The sequence below is a fragment of the Lycorma delicatula genome, chromosome 10 (assembly GCF_047948215.1).
Source record: "Lycorma delicatula isolate Av1 chromosome 10, ASM4794821v1, whole genome shotgun sequence".
NCBI classification, from domain to species: Eukaryota; Metazoa; Arthropoda; class Insecta; order Hemiptera; family Fulgoridae; genus Lycorma; species Lycorma delicatula.
In genome coordinates this window covers 3783819-3801236 of record NC_134464.1, presented here as the reverse complement: position 1 = coordinate 3801236, position 17418 = coordinate 3783819, and the positions used below count along the sequence as shown (strand labels likewise).

The window sequence follows — 17418 nt, the reverse complement described above, 5'->3', positions numbered from 1 at the left end:
TGTGAGGAGTAATGAAAAACATTTGGACGACATAATATTCAATTAAAAAAAAATCTATGTAAGTAATTCACTATAAATAGCAAAAATTGATCTTTAATTTGATATATTAATGTTTTAATAGTACGAAACAAAGTTTAATTATTATCCCTCAAAAATCGTCAATTTTATATGCCGGACCCTGTATAAACTTTTAATCAGACCATTTGGGAGGGAGATGGGGTAATACAGGTAAAATTAACCTACCAGAATAGTTTAAATGGAGTCTTACAGGTCATCTGACCATTAATTTTAAATTGCAGGAGAATGAATTGTAAATATTTAATAAATAGATGACAGAAAATACTCTGTATAATAATATGCAGCAGTTTATTCAATAATAAAATCAACAAATTCTTAATTACAAATTAAAATGTATGCAATAAATACCCGATTTTATCCACTTGATATTTAACTATATTTAGATTTATAAATGCATCTAGAAAATGTACTACTGTAAAAATAATTCAAGTTCAGTAATAGACAGATTATGGTGATGATGATGATGAGGAACTATAATTAATTAACATAGATTTCTTCTCTCGATTTTAATTTAACAGGGAATTTAATATTAGCAGACACAGATGTCAAAGCAAAGATGTCAAAGAAGATATGCTTTAACTGAATTTACACAAAAATTTATAAATCTTTCCTTCTGATTGTACATCACTTAACTTCTGAACAGTTATGCAACACAAATGTGTCACATCTAAATTATATGACCTCATTAAATTTCTAACAGCTAAAACCAAAAAACTGTTCCTGAGAACAAAATCAGGGAAAAATAAATAATGATTTCATCAGCTACTAATGCTACTAACTAATATAATGTAAATTATTATTCATCAATTATAAAAAAGAAAAAAAAGCTGTTATATTTTTAAGATTTACAAAGTTTGTTCAAAAACCAAATTTACAAAAAATTTATTGAATTTTTATGGCAATATACAATTTATGTCCTTTAAAATACTATCCTTCCTGTTGTACACATTTTTGTCTAACATCCCCTCCACTTCAAGAAGCAGCTCTGGAATGTACTTTTGTAATAGCTTTCAAGATGTTTTGCGAATTTTCTTTTATGGTATTCTTTGACATCTCTGATCTCTTAACAGCAATTTTAATTTTGGAAATACAAAAAGTCAGCAGTGAACTAGGACAGGTGAATATGCTAGGTATGGGATGACACTGAACAAATTTTTTGTATCAAACTCACAAATTAGCAGCAATGTGAATGGTGCATTGTCATAGTGAAGGAAATACAAGTTGTCTCATCAAAATTCAGGTCTCTTCCTCACATACTTTCAAGGAAACATCTAATGATTCCTAGAGAGTATTTATTGGCAGCTGACTGTCTGCCCTGAGGTAGAAACTTATTGTGAACAATGCCTTTGGTGTCAACGAAGACTATCAAAACAAAGATATCAAGGTTGTGTTTGAATGACTTACATACCTCTTCCAAACTCTGGGATGATTTTCCAACCCGATGCGATGACTGCAACTTTGATAACCAAATATTCATATCTCATCAACAGTTTATCATTGACAAGGTTTAATGATAAACTGTTGATGACAGTTTATCATGAATTTTTAGAATCATTTATATGATTCTAAAAATTCTGACAGATTGCTACACGATTGTCTTTCTGCTCTTGTGTTAAAGAGTTTCAGAATGAATTTGGTGATATGTTGTATTTCTACTTTTATTAGTATTTTGTGACATGAACCCACCAAAATTCCAGTCTTTTCTGCTATCTTGTGAACTGTTAAACATCTATTTGACTTCACCAAATCATTCACTTGTGCAATATGAAATATGTACATTGAGATCGACGGCCTTTCTGGACAAACATCTTCTTCTTCATTCTTAACACTTTTAAAGTGCCTAACCATTCATAGCAATTTGTGAGGATCAGAGTCTTCCCCATAAGCCTCTTAAACCATTTTGTTTCGGTAAAATTTTTACCGAAGCTTTTTAAGCTTAAACACAGGCTTAAAATTTCACTGCAACACTTGTTCTTGTAAATTGCCTGTTGCGAAAATCACTAAAGGCACCAAACAGCATCTTTAAAGGAATGCTGTGAAATAACTAATTGTAGACACACATGAAGGACAGAAAAATTTTCAAAATGTAGTTCAAAAATATTTGCTCAAGCTGTCAATAGTCCTGAATAAAGTATTTTTTTTTTTTTTTTTTTTTACTAACGATGCAGTAGTAGTGAAATAGCAGTCACGGTGCACCATTAACCAATCCCATTGCAGGATTTTGGCCATGCGACATCCGCCGTCTTGACCGGGAAGATTGAAATCCAGCCACCATCTTGGAAATTCCCATTTCTCTCTTCCTCTTGGACCAGGAAATTTCAAATTCCACAGGGTTTCCGATGTAATTATTTTTTTACACTTTAAATATTAATTATTTTAATTAATTATTCAAATATTTCAAAGGTTGGTAGTACATCAGCTGTTGCAGTCTGCTATCATGTGAAATCACAAGTGAGCAAAAGAATAAACAAATGAATATTTTTTCTTTTTCTGTTTAGCCTCCGGAACCACCGTAAGGTATTACATCATAAGATGAATGAGGATGATATGTATGAATATGAATGAAGAGCGGTTAATTGAAACCCAACCACCAAAGAATACCGGTATCCATGATTTAGTTTTTCTTTACTAGGATTTGAATCTTACAACTCTTGACTTTGAAATCAGCTGATTTGCGATGACAAGTTAACCAATAGTCCAGCTCGACGGGCTAAATGAATAGTATTTAAATTCTAATAAGTAATTAATTAGGATTTGAAGTTGGTTACCCGGTTGACTCGGTACCTGGTGCTTTAAGCCTCACAGCTACAACAGTCTACCAACCAAATACGCGAAATTTGTTCTATATAAGTTGTGAAATTGCATTCTGCCACTAGATACTGCCATGCTGGCACAATATTTAAATTAATTTGCGTGTGTGTGCACGCACGTGTGCGTGTATGTGTAAATTAATAACAAATACATAGTTTATTACATGTGTGAAAATATAATATTTAAATTAATTTAAGTGTGATTGGATTTAATAGTTGATGATTTTCAGATAATATTACACATTTTACACAGATTGTGGGATTAAAAGTCACAAGACTAATAGATATATAAATATGGCATTATAATTAAAAATGTTTGTTTCAACTAATGATCCCCATTATTGCCAGTATGGCAATATTATTATGGAATTTATTAATAACATGGGATTATTTGACTTTGGGACATTGTATAGGCCCCAAGGAAGAGTTAGAAGCATTAATTAATTGTTGGAAAGAAACCAATACTTACTCTAAAGAATAAACAGGTGGTCCAGTCCAGTTACTTTGTATAAAAAGCAATAAATTAGCAATTCCAAAACACAATATCTCCAACTGTCTGAAACAAAAACCAATAACCTAATTAATACTAATAGACAAATGGAAAACAAAATATTTTAAAAGTAAATGTTAGTAGAAGCACAATCAAAATATTTTATCGCAATATTTCATAACAGAAAAATCAAAGCAAAACTTTGCGGAAAATTTTATTGATATCATTTTTCAATGTAAAGCAGTAATGAGAAAGACTGAAGAAGAAATGCAGATTCTTCTAAAAAAGAAAAAGAAAATAATTACACAAAAAGTAGATGTAGTAGTATTCAATAAGAACGTATAAAAGTGAATCCAAAATATATTATTTTTTCAAAATAAATTTTTAAAGATAATTTTAGCACATACATGTAAAAAATTAATAAAACAATTTTATAAAATTAATGAAAGTTTTTTTCACCAAATAAAATATACTTTTCATCACCAGTACTATTTTACAAATACCGGCCAGAGAAATTTCATACCGATGAAATAACAAGTTTTTCAAAAAACTTATTCAAAAATAATCCTTTTTAAATTAATCAAAGAAAATTGCTACAAGAGTAGTACTTGTACAGAAAAAAAAACAAAAACAATGAGATGAGTAAAAATTTTTTTTAATATTAACACTTTACAGGGTTCAACTTTCAAAAATTTACATTTCTTTGAATCACCCTGTATTTTGCAATTTTTCCTTACTTTTCATAACTTTATATTTCCTGACATTTCCTGCCTGTGGGAACCATGTTTAAGCTTACAAAAGCAATATTTTTTATAGAAGATTTATTATTTATTTCAAAGAAGTATGGTATTACTTTCATTCGCATGATGAGTGGGGAGTGAAAATTAATTATCTTTATGTTTTGTGGTATGAGGAGTACAAAAATATAATTTACTTAAAATCAGGTTTCCTTATATGTAGTAATATATCTGAAGTTGTGCAAGTGAAAATTTGATGAAGATTGGTTGAGTCGTTCTTGAGTTACGCTCAACTTAAAGTTAAACTTTCAAATTATGTGCGCTCTGTAGTGGTGTATTTTTCATATGCACTTATGCAGTGAATCAGTTGAAACTTGTTTTTTTATTATCTTTTTTTTTTACTTTAGGGCTTTTTTGCCATGTACTGTTTTAGTTGTTTTTATGAAATTGTTTTAACAAAAATCTGTAGAATCTGTAAAATTGTGTAGAACTGGGATAGAATTTTTTTCAATTTGTTGGTCAAATTTGAAACAAACAAATTATAAGACATAATAAAAAAGAGATGTAGCAGAACTGTGAAAAAAGATTTAGATTAGTCAGCCTTATGTTTACCCTTAATCATTCATTAACCTGCATAATTTTTACAAATACTATACATTTTTCCTTCATTAATTCAGTAACAGCAAGTGACACAACTTGGTGTTTTGATTAAGGTATGATTTCAATTTCAGCATTTAGCTATTACTAAGATGCAGTGAACATTAAAAGTGAATTTTCTGTTAAAATTCTTTATACCTAAGCTATGTAAAATTTACAAATGGTTATAATTACCATTTAATATACATAAATTACCTCATTACTAGCTAATTAATGTTTCCCATCTTGTATAATTTTTTTGTATTGAATATTTTTTATTACATAAAATTAATGCTATTAATTTATTTTAAAAATTAAGTAAGAATGATTGGCTAAGAAACGAATATATTAGGTAAGTTATGGAGTAAGATGAACCTGATGAGGATAACAATTTAAATTAGATAAAAGAGAAAGCATTATAAGATAGTAAATCTGAGGCAATTACATTCTTGATGTTGAAGAATTAGATAAGAACAAAAAAGGATGAGCATAAAGAAATAACTGAAGAAATAAGAACTGTGCAAGTAACTTTCTATCTAATAAAAAAAAAAACAAAGTTAAAGTTAACGTTAAACTAGTAGAAGGCAGAAAGATTCTGAATCAAATAAAGGTTAATTTTGTTTAATAGTGCTAAGATTGTTGGGGAAAAGTATGGAAAAAAGAAAATACATTCATCAAAAGGAAACTGTAGCTAAAAATGGTATTCAAACAGTTATGTTCAACACTGCAAGAGTTTGAATATCTAAAAAAAACATTTTCAAGATATCTGTCTGATACAGAAACTGCAACGAATGAATGAATATATAATTGAAAATTTAACACAGAATAAGTCCACCTTTTCAAATTTTTTTGAACATCCTTTATAGATGATCGGTTTATAAATTTCAGCAGCTGCAAATTTAAAAAATAATTGATCGACGACTTTCTTTAAGACATTACAAAGTAAGCATCAAGATATACTTACACAAACATTCATATTTACAATAAATAAACTACATACATACATCTTTCTGGGGCTTTTTCAACTATTTTATATGTACTACTGTGCGAATTCAAATTATAATAAAAAACCCTACAGTTATCTTATTTTAATACATTTGCGATGATTGATGATAATGATGTTGATATTATCCAATAACAATTGTAAAACATACAATTTTATAACTTTTAATTTATTCTAGAAATAAATTATTAAATTTTTTACATAGTTAATAATAGCAGGTTAAATGAGATGAATAAAACAAACAGCATCTGGAAACAGTTAACTCTGTATTAGAAACAAATTTAGTTCTTAAAAACTATAGAAAGGCAAAACATGGATAAAACTCTTTATTTGAAAATGTAGATTCTACAAAAGTATAAGTTAAATATTATGCAGAACTGAAAAGAGATAATCATCAGCCAAAAAAATAAACACACGAATATATTTAATAGATAAAAAATGTTAAATGGACATCTTCAAAAGCATTTTTCATAAAGAAATTCTAATAAGGTACTGACTTTTCAGCTGAAATATTTGCAGAAACGTATTCATTCATGCATTCTTGCAATAATTTTTCAACTGTATCATCTTCTAACTTCCTTCTGGATTTCTGATGAAATATTTCTAATACTAGTGGTCCTTTGAGTATTTCATTCAACTTTCCAGATAAAAGATCATTAACACATCGGTAATCAGTTGTATTTCCTATTTAAAAAAAAAAACACAAGTTAACAATTAATATTTTTTTATTTACTTCAGTCTTTGTAATAATTAAATATTTTAGCATTACACACATACATGGTAAAAAAAACAATGGTCACTATAATCCTTTGTAGAATAAATAAGTTCTCCACGTATCATTGCTTTTGTTTATAGCACATGCCCCTCAACACATTTTCTGTACCAAGACTCAACAAAATTCAATCTTAAATAGCTACTCTGCTATGAAGAACCAGGTTCAACACTGAGCTACAAGCCTATACACAAAGTAATATAGGCTTGTAGATTTGATTAAATAGATTTCAGATTAAACAATAAATACCTTGTTTTTTATAGTTAATGTCTTAATTCTTTAAAAAATTTGTGATCTTTTGAAAAGAAAATGTATTGCATGAAGTGATAAACTAAAATGAATGACCATTAATGTGAAGGGGAAACTGAAAGATAGTTCTGAGATTAAATTTCTAGTTCATTAATTATAAATATATTTCTTGAAACCTTATTTAATGTACACCTCTAAACTTGGTTTTTAAAAACTTATTGGTGCAAAATGCATAGGTGACAACTGCAGTTTAATCAAACAATGCTAGTATGAAATAGATGAATTGTAACAGTGTAACAGCAATAAGCTGACGTATGATGTTTGCAAGGACTATATCTATTAGCTGTTATAACACTGGTAAGGTATAATAAATATTAACAAGTCATTGTACTATGATGCCACCTTTTTCTTTGGAATAAGAAACTAATGAAGAAAAAAGCAATCTCAGTTTATTAAAAGGGAACATTGGTATCTTCAAGTATAGAAAAGGTGAGGTGGTGTATAATGTAAGATTTTATTCATATGTTAACACAATAAATTAAATTTAACAATTATCTTTTTCAGCTCTCAAATCTTAGGTTATGTAATAATAAGTACTTTCAAACCAATTTAATCAATTTCTTGTCACCTCATCAGTGAGCCTCATGATTGAGGATAAATAAAAAAGGAAAAAGTACAGGTGGATTTAAACTCTTTATTAAATCCATCCCTATTTGCACAGTACTCAGTTTATCTTCACACATTCCCATAAATTCAGTAGTAAGATTTGATTCACAGTTCCTTTAGACTGTCTCTTTAACATTACACATCCTTTGATTTTTTCTTTCCTAATATTTTCTCATTTTTCTGGAGGTTCGTCAGATACACAATAAGTATATAGGACCTCTTTGATTAACCGCACATTTGATATTTATGTGAAAACAGGAACCCAACCCTGTTTTCACATTCAGTGGCTGTACATAAATACACCTCACTTGACTTAAAAACTAAGCCTTAGTGGATATTCAAATTTTCTTAACTGATCTCCATCAACTACCAGTCCTGCTCTATGATGAAGCGGTAGCACCTCAGCCTTTCATTCAGAGGGTTCTACATTAAAATCCTCATCAGGCTTAGCATTTTTCACTAGTTATAAAATTCATTCATCATAAAAAACTATAAAAATTATTATACAAATTATTTCTCATTTACATCTGTATTACAATATTTAACCCTGAGTACAAGATTAGTTTAAAGTTAAATTCATCTTATCGTGTAGATTTTTTCTGCTTGTTGAATTAATTCATCATTGAAGCTTCGAAGCTTGTATATAGGAATACAGAAATGGAATTTTTTAGTGCATGAAAAATTCCTTTCCTGACTGGGATTCAAACCAAGGTCCCCCCAGATGAAAAGCCAAAATGCTACAACTTCGCCATGCAGATTGGCTCTATTCCATGTCTATTCTCATATTTTTTTCTTGTTTCTTACTTCTGTGCCTTGTTTATGTTAAAAAAATTGGATACTTATGTTATAATGGCGCTACTATATTTGGAAGGTTTCATACATAACAGGTATGTAAATTTGACCCACCGGGTTGGTCTAGTGGTCCAAAACGCGTCTTCCCAAATCAGCTGATTTGGAAGTCAAGAGTTCTAGAGTTCAAGTCCTAGTAAAGCCAGTTATTTTTACACGGATTTGAATACTAGATCGTGGATACCGGTGTTCTTTGGTGGTTGGGTTTCAATTAACCAAACATCTCAGGAATGGTCGAACTGAGAACGTACAAGACTACACTTCATTTACACTCATAAATATCATCCTCATTCATCCTCTGAAGAATTATCTAAACGGTAGTTACCGGAGGCTAAACAGGAAAAAAAAAGGAAGGTCTGTAAATTTATGATGTTAAGAATAAAGTAGAAACACAAAACTAGAAATTGAATTATTAATTCAAATTTCCAGTAGCCAAAATTGGGAAATACTTGTTAATATTTATTGAAATATATCGTTGGATGTATGTACTTGGTGCCACATAAACTCAGCAAAATAAGGCTCTATATGATGACTAGCCGTGCCTTGTGTTTTTTATTTTTCCATTTCAAAGAATCCCACCATCTTTCCACATTTGTGTGTGTACTCCTGTTCAATGATCAACAAAATTATATTTGTGATTGACAGTGAAGTACTGGTAACCATGCTTCTCCAGTTCATTTGTCCTATATGCTCTCCAAGAGTCAGGATACAGAGTTATATCATATTCCATATCCTTTAGGATTTCATTCAAGACAGTATTAAAGGATCTGTGGGGAACCTTGACTATAAAACATTCGCCCGTCTCCCGACAGGTGATAGTGAAGAGTACTGGTTGTAGGCAGACAATTTACGATTAAGAAATCATATACATGAATAAATCACATTTATGATTTTATAAAATATTCAATTAGTAATAAAAATAAAATAATTCTTACTTTTAATTTGCATATTTTTAAGCATTCAAATAGTAATCTTTAACTAAGTATTCATACATTTTTTTAAATTAAATATAATTACATGGGAACCAGAAATTAATTTAGTATAATTAGTTTCAAAATAAGTAAAATTTTTACCTTTTAAATTACTACACTTACATTCGAAACTAGTTAAAAAAACTTCATAACAGTTTGATATCTTTATATGTAAACAACCATTAATTTCTCTCGGCAATTTACGAGTATTTATTCGTTCTCGGTATATTTAAATTACCAGGATACTGCTCAACAATAAATGTTCACAAGCAATTAAAGTTACCTAGAATACTGAACTATAAATAACAAATACTGTAGAACTAAAATTTACTCCTGTAAAGTAAGTTAACCCTAATTAAAAGGAAATTCTTAACAAATAACAAGTAAATACAATTGTAACCTTACCATCAGAATTTGATGTGCCTTCTATTAATTTAGATTCACAAAAAATCATTTTTGATACGTTTAAAGATTTGATCACTGCTAAACTTAAACAGAAATAAATCAATACAAACAAAAACTAAGTTATTAGAACTGATATCAGTATTTAAATGTATACTACATAAACGAACATTCACATGGTAGACTAAAACTATGACAGTACCACGTTCGATAGTTGTTCTACAATGAAACAATCGATAGCTTCACAAGACACACTAATCGATCTAGCTATCGTTTTTTGAAACAATTTATGTAATTCTCTGCACTCTAAAGATCGATTGAAACAATTCTGATAGACGACACTGCTAATAATCAGACCAACTTTTATACACCAGTAAAGTTGAGAATTCAAATATTACGTCTCAGCTGATACATTGTTCACATTGTAGGTGTTTTGAAGTTCTCTTTGATACAGTTTACATTACACAAATATTGGTTGCGAACGGTCTTGGCAAAATGTTTAAAATGTACAGGCCACTCCCATTACTGTCTTTCTATAATAATTTATTAGAAAAATGTAATAAAGTATCATCAGTTAAAGAAAAAAGTCTGATTAGTTTTATTTCTAACAGCAACATAAGTGTTAATGTTTATGTAAGAAATAGAAATCCCCGCAACTTGGAATCATTAAGAATTGCACGAAAACCAACTGGTTTCCATTTAGATAAACCAGGCAAAGCATTCTGGCATAAAGTCATTATAGTTAAAAAACCACGATACATAAGTGCAAGAGTGTGCCACAACAATGGAAATACTGTTATTCAAGCTTCAACTAATGAATGGAGTATTAGTAGACATCTAAACAGAAGTAATGATAGAAATGCTTATGTTAATTTAGCTCAAATTTTAGCTGAAAGAAGTCTTGAATCTGGCATTTGTTTTATGATAAATGGAATTGATTTGAACTCTGAGAAGAGTGATGCATTTATTAAGCACTTTGAAGAAGCAGGTATTGTTTTATGTGAACCATCAACTTATACTCCATTAACTCCATGGAATATAAAAGCTATTGAAAAACCTTGGAATGTTCATTTAAATTAAGACTGTAAAATTTAATCATTAATAGTTTAACTATTATGCAGTGTTCACAATTTATTTTTAAGTTTTATATTGTACTCAGTTTTTTGTTATTGAGGAAATATCTTAAATAGATATAAATAATTTTTATGTCATTCAATTTATAAGATTAGATGAACAAATTTCAGATAAAAACTAGTTAAAATATTATTGTTTCATATCTTATGAGCTATAAGTAAATTGCATATCCAATGAAATATATGACAGCTAATGTCTTCATTCGTTAATCTATTATGATGGCAACATTGAAAAATGTATTCTGTAAGTAAATAGTTTATTTCATTCTAATTATAAGTTTTTTTTTTTTAAACTCATAAATTAAACATTTATTGTGTCGCCGATGTGATGAAGTGGGCAATTAAAAAAAAATTGAAAAAATGCTCACAACAGTTAATTCTAATAAATGCAATATCTTGGAATTATTCATAATTTAGGACTAAACCAACAGAAACTTATACTTTTGTATAGAATCTTGTTACTGATTTTTACTTCCTTGTATGAAGTGAAGTATTGTGATTGCAAAAAATTTTGGTTTTCAGATTTCAATGCCAACATCCATTTTGACCATCCTTGAAAACATTTTTGACTAGTTTGTGTGATTTCTGTACATACATATGTATCTCACATAACTCAAAAATGATTAGCCGTAGTATGTTGAAATTTTGGTCTGTCTTTTTTACCCCATTTAGCGTGTGCAGTGATGGAATTACCTCAGTTATACCAAACGGAAGGAGCAAAGTTGTTGGTATCACTCCTCGGAGCCATGCAGGCTCAGAAGGGCCGAAGTACGATGTCCCCCAGATATATAGTAGTTGAACCCCGTAAACCAAAAACTGTGACTTATCCGCAGTCTAGGAACCAGATTCACCAAAAGACATGCGCAGCTCCCAGACAGATATGAACCCTTAGCGGGGATGCATCAGACAGTGTGATCCTGTAGTCCCATCCACTTCATTGCCACCAAAAGGTGACTATTCCACAGAAGGGTGTCACACACAAGGGATATCATGAGAGCATCATTACCACCATCCACCCGCGCTTGCGAGCAAATGATGTCTGGCAGTCTGCTGCCAGACTGACCTCCCTCTTGGGTCAATAAAAGCCCCACATCACCATTGGATTTAGGACTGTTGAAGCATCTAGTTGGGCATTCCCAACTAGGGTTTTAGTTTTTTGGATCTTAATTGCAGCAATAAGCGATCATTGAGAGCTTTTAAACAATACATCATAAGTAGTACTTATTTTCATTGGTTCCAGAGTTATAGCCAAATAAAATTTTAATCAATGAAATATTGGATCTTAGAAGGAGAAAGAAGATTGGTTTGAATCAGACTTCAACTCGTTTTTTTTTTAACTTTTTTTAATTTAAATATATTGATTTGTTAATTAACCTCTGATTGTAAAAAAAATTTTACAGTAAATAATTAATGAAATTAATTAAGTTAATTAAATAATTAATTAAGTTATTAATGACATAAAATTTTATGTACTTTTCATTTTTTTAAAAAAGTGTATATGTAATTTAATAGGTGTACAAGGAAGTCATGTGGTGCTCACATCAGATTTTTATTTATTTATGCACTTGTTTCAGTCTACTTGATAATAAACATCGCTGTAAAATTTAATAACCTTCTGTTTTGTTTTTGTTGATTGTTAAATCATAATAATTTAAAAACAGTATTAGATACATATAAGACTTATTTAAGCAGTAATAAAGGGACTTTTACTCTAACCTAATATTTCAGGTAAGATTGTTGAATTAATAATTGTATAAATACTTGATGTTAAAAAAACTAATATTTTAGCTATTGTGTAACCTTCCACTTTTATTTAAGAATTGGAGGATCATATCTCACTTTCAAATGAAATAAGTTAAAATTAAGTGCAGCAAAAAAGTGTATATGTAATTTAATGGCCGTACGAGGAAGTGATGCGATGTCCACTTCAAATTTTTTATGGTACCAACTGCAAAGATACAGAACTGTATTCTGCCCTTTAAACTTTTTATGCTCACAAATTGCTGGTTTGTTATTCAACTTAATACCTGTTATCTAAGAATTAATAACCATTTACTAAGCAGTAAAAATTGATCTAATTAGTTGTTGCAATGTATTAGAGTAACCCATGTACTAATAGAATTTCCTGTTGTTATTAGGTAGTTAATGTTAATATATATATGTTATGGTAACTGTAGCCAAGGGTTCTTATGATCTTTCACTACTTTTAATCACCGTAGAACAAACAATTTGTATACTATAAATTTTCAGAATTTAGACGTTTGCATTTTATGTTACTTCAATATTTTTTCTTGATATGATAATACAGCAAAAATTCTTGGAAAAAAATTTATAACTTAAGTGGTGATAAAATTGTTTTCTGTGATTATGTATCTTTGTTCAATATATTAACATAGCCTAGTTGTTGAGAAATGTAGCATGCCACACATAAGTTTCCAGTGTTGACTGAATGATTTATAGTTCACGTGGATAATTTCTTACTTCCTATACATATCAAGGCATGAGAAAGATGTTATAGAGTATGTCTAATTTTTGTCTTTGGTGGCTCTTTAATATCTATTTGCACCATAAATAGGTTCCTCGTACAACTGTAAATCAGTATGTGCTGCTCCCATTCTGAACAAACATTACCAACCTCTTACAGAATTATAAACTATTACCAGGTGGAGATTTAAAAAAGTAGTTGATTGACTCTTTGTAGTTGCAGTGCGAGTAGATATTCCATTTCCAGTCTTACTCTTTATCCCTTCTTAATTAGGATATTTTGTGGGTTTAGAAAACATCAGTGGATACATGTCAAGGATGTAAGGAACTGTAGTTAAAACGTTTTTTGTATTGTTAAATCATTGGTTTTGTGTGGTTTGGAATACAAAACCACCTGGTAACTGTACAAAAAACTGAAACTGGCTGCTAATTAGGGTCTCAGAATATATACATTACATACAAACCAACTGTAATTACATTATAAACCAATGGTTTGTAACATCCTTAGGCTCACAGCTTTTATAATACAAATTTCTTTCAGTTTTTTCACATGTCTGTTTTTCTTCAGCGAGTGGTTCTATATATCTTGTTTTTACATTTTGGATATTGTTTGTTGCCTTTAATTGTAATTGTAATAACTATATATCTGAATAATTTTTTTATCGTGAACTTTGTTTTTATTAGAATTTCAATACTGGATAACTGGTATTTCTATAACCTAACTCATTTTGTCCTGAATTTAAAAAAATGAGTTCTTAAACGAAACTGAATTAAAAAAGTGAATATTAAAACCAAAACAACTGTTGAAGATAACTAATTGCGGAAGGTTTTACTTGTGCCAAAATAATATTACCATGTTAGTAACATTGTAATTACTCTTTCCAGGGGAACTGAACATCACCAAATTATACAACTATATCCCTTTTTTTGTATTATTCAAAATTCTTTAATTGGATTATTTGTATAAACGGGGATGAAGTTGATCGCCTGCTCGTGGTGCCCCCTGGATAATCTGGTGCCCCCGTGAACATGTTTGCTTTTTTTTAACACACTGACTACATCAAGATGGCTTCAAAGAACCTTCCACAAGCCAGCTCTTTTAAGAACTCTGGCACTAGCCTTCATATTCTTCATTGGAATGCAGGAGGCCTTAACAGCACTAAATTTTTAGAATTCAAATGAAATACACATTTAGATTTGGATTTTTCTTATTCATTATATTCGAAGCAAGAGCTACCATGGAAACTGCTGAGTTTTGTCAGACAAACGGTTATGAAAAGATCAACTATGAAAAGATCCCCACAAATTGCCTCTGGTATATTCATTATAGTTAAAAAAATGTAACAACGAAGCTCTGAGTGTTATATGAAATGGAAGATGATGACAAGTTTGAAGGTCAAGGTGTAGAAAAATGGAAAACACTTTAGTGTGATTGGCCTGAACAATCCTCCTGGTAATGTCCCATCTTTTGAAGCAGTTGTAGCGGGTCAATCCAAGCTACCAGTATTCTCGTCGGAGATTTCAACAGTCCTTCAACAAGATGGGGCTATCCAAGACTGACCGTGCCTGGGAGGACTCTGGAAGAAATGATTGATATTAACCAATTAGTGGTTTTGGAAATGCCCCCAACTTTCTTACTATTTTCAGGTCAAACATCAAGGCTGGATCTGGTTGTCATCCACCCATACATTTCTAGTAAAACAAAAGTTAAACTTCTCGATGATGCCAGCGGATGCAGTCATAGAGCCAGTCTTGTCACCTTACAATAACTGCCCAGGTCCACGCTAGAATTTCAAGAAGGCGTATTGGGATAAGTTCTGAATGTGCATGGATGAGGTTATTTCTGAGGCGCACTGATATCTGACTTCCCTGTAAATACTATTGAAAAAATGGATAAAGCCTTACTGAAGCATGCGCAACAGTTCATTTCCCATAGACCAGTGAAAAACTTCAAAATTTTCTGGAACTCCACATTATCCAACCTGAAGAAAAGACGAGACAAAACAGCCACCGCACAGCCGAAAGAACCAAAGCACCTGAGGACCTCAGGTCACTTAGGAAACACTAAGCTGAGCTTCATGCTGAAATCTAAAAAGCCAAGTGCTCTGCTTTCAGGAATTTTATTGCTACATTGGATTTCAGGAAGAATGGTACCCAAGCTCACAAATATCTCCCGGCTTAACAACAAAAACCCTCCAATGCTACAGTAACCCTTGCAGTGTGCCAATCAATTTTTTACCGACCCAATAAATATAGCCAATACCTTATGCAAGCACGATGTGAATGCGAACCATTTCCATGAAGATAAAACCATCGCCAGGACACTGACCAAACATCCATTGACCTCCTGCATGGACAAAAGAATTCAGGAGCTGTCTGGTGTTTCCTTTATTATTGCTGAGGTGGAAAGTGCCCTCTTACAGACAAAAAAAAAGAAATCTGTGGGAATTGATAGTATTTTCCCCGAGCTTTTAATTCACATTGGTGATGCCAACGAAAAGAAAACACTTGTAGCTGCCTTAAATTTGACTTGTGGCTCATACCACAAAAATGGAGAAAGGACGAAATCATTCCTAAACTGACCAGGCAAAGAAGTCAATAAGGCAGAGAGTTATCGACCGATATCATTGACGAGTGCTTTCTGTAAAGTGGTGGAACAGATGATTGCAAATCATCTAAAATCAGTTGGTTGAAGCACGAAAACCCATTGACAATGCTCAGGCAAGATTCCGCAAGCACTTGGACCATGTAACCAGTTTTACAAATGTTAAGGATGGATTACACAGGAAAATCTCAACATTGACAGTACTGGTGGACCTGAAGGCCACTTATGACACCATCTGGTGGCCCATGCTCATACATAAACTTGCCGATCAGGGAATCTCTGGAAACCTGTTATGGTTGGTAAAGTCGTTCCTGTGCCAAAGACAGATCCAGGTACGGTATTCCAACTGCATATTGAGATTTCACATTCAACGGCAAGGATTAGCCCAGGGAGCAATCTTGAGCTGTTTCCTATTTAATATGATAAATGGTATCCTGGATGCAGTAAGAAGCATGCCGTGTCCAGGCACTCCTTTATGCAGACGACCTACTTTTCTGGGGAACCAGTGGAGATCTATCTCTTCACTCGAGGTCTATTTAAACAAGGCTCTGATAAAACTAGAACAATGGGCGAGGCAAAACGCAATGACAGTGAATACATAAACCACCTTTCAGCTTTCCTCTCTATCAACAAAAATACCACAGATCCACCTCCAGTACAATGGAATGGCACTGGAGGAAAGCAATGTATCCAAATATTTAACTAGACAGACGTTTAATGTGGAAGCCCCATGTGGACCACTGTATGGAAAAGGTGGTAAAAAGAACCTGCCTACTAAGAAGACGGACAACCATGATTACTAAGAAGACTGACAGGGTGGGGTGCAAATCAGGATGTTCTCAAGACTGCATATAAGTCGTACATAAGACCTGTGCTAATATACAGGAGTGAAGTGATGGTCACAGCCAGCATTAGCACACTAAGCAAGCTTGACTTCGCTCAAAATGCAGTCTTAAGGGTAATCACAGGCGCTGCTAAGTCCACCCCTATTGCAGCCATGGAGGCACAGGCTCAGATTGAGTCCTTACAATTATACCGAGAAAGGGTAACATTGAGATTGTGGGAGTATTTTAGGTGAGTTTAGAAGAATCAATGGACTAACTACCCGCAAGCTGCTTCTAGGCTGAGGACACAGATGGCTCCACTCGCAGCATATGAAAAACTTATAAAGAAATGTGATATTCCACTCGTGGACACTGCACCCCTGTGGCTGAGTCAGGACGTTTTCAACCATTTATCTCAAGCTCGTTAACGAACTCAGGAACCAATCAACACCAAAACATGCCTCCATATAACATGAATTTAAGCACCTAGCCCAAGCAAACCATCCACAAGGAATTACTGGAGTGCAAGTGGATTCACATCTACGCTGACAGATCTTCAATTTCAGGCAGTGGAGAAACAGGAGCTGGATACTACTGCTGTCTTTTCCAGAAATATATAGCCATAGGTGCCCCCCTCAGCAACTATAATGGTGAAGTTGGAGCAGTGCACGCCACTGCGGCTGAATTGGAGGAGCTAGTTTGTCCTTTG

The 17418-nt window shown here is 31.9% G+C and overlaps 2 protein-coding genes across 4 annotated transcripts in view; one reads left to right on the top strand and one right to left on the bottom strand.

The window, feature by feature from the left end:
- The window catches only part of LOC142331063 (tetratricopeptide repeat protein 27), a 97600-nt gene extending 87726 nt beyond the window's left edge, over positions 1-9874 (bottom strand). For all 3 annotated transcript variants that reach the window (XR_012757881.1, XM_075376711.1, XM_075376712.1), the window contains exons 1-3: positions 9667-9874; positions 6252-6438; positions 3358-3444 (exon numbers count right to left, since the gene is read on the bottom strand). Coding sequence is in view for 2 of the 3 variants with exons in the window: in XM_075376711.1 (XP_075232826.1) it covers positions 3358-3444; positions 6252-6438; positions 9667-9715 (323 nt within the window). In the remaining variant the exon portion in view is untranslated. The remainder of the gene's footprint in view (positions 1-3357; positions 3445-6251; positions 6439-9666) is intronic.
- Positions 9875-10167: 293 nt separating this feature from the next.
- On the top strand, positions 10168-10743 carry LOC142331646 (large ribosomal subunit protein uL18m-like). The gene has a single exon (XM_075377669.1). It carries the CDS (start codon positions 10168-10170, stop codon positions 10741-10743), a length of 576 nt encoding a protein of 191 aa, XP_075233784.1.
- The last annotated feature ends 6675 nt before the right edge of the window (positions 10744-17418 follow it).

Coding starts and splice junctions, on each gene's coding strand:
- LOC142331646 (XM_075377669.1), top strand. CDS start 10,168: ATGTACAGGCCACTCCCATTACTGTCTTTCTATAATAATTTATTAGAA.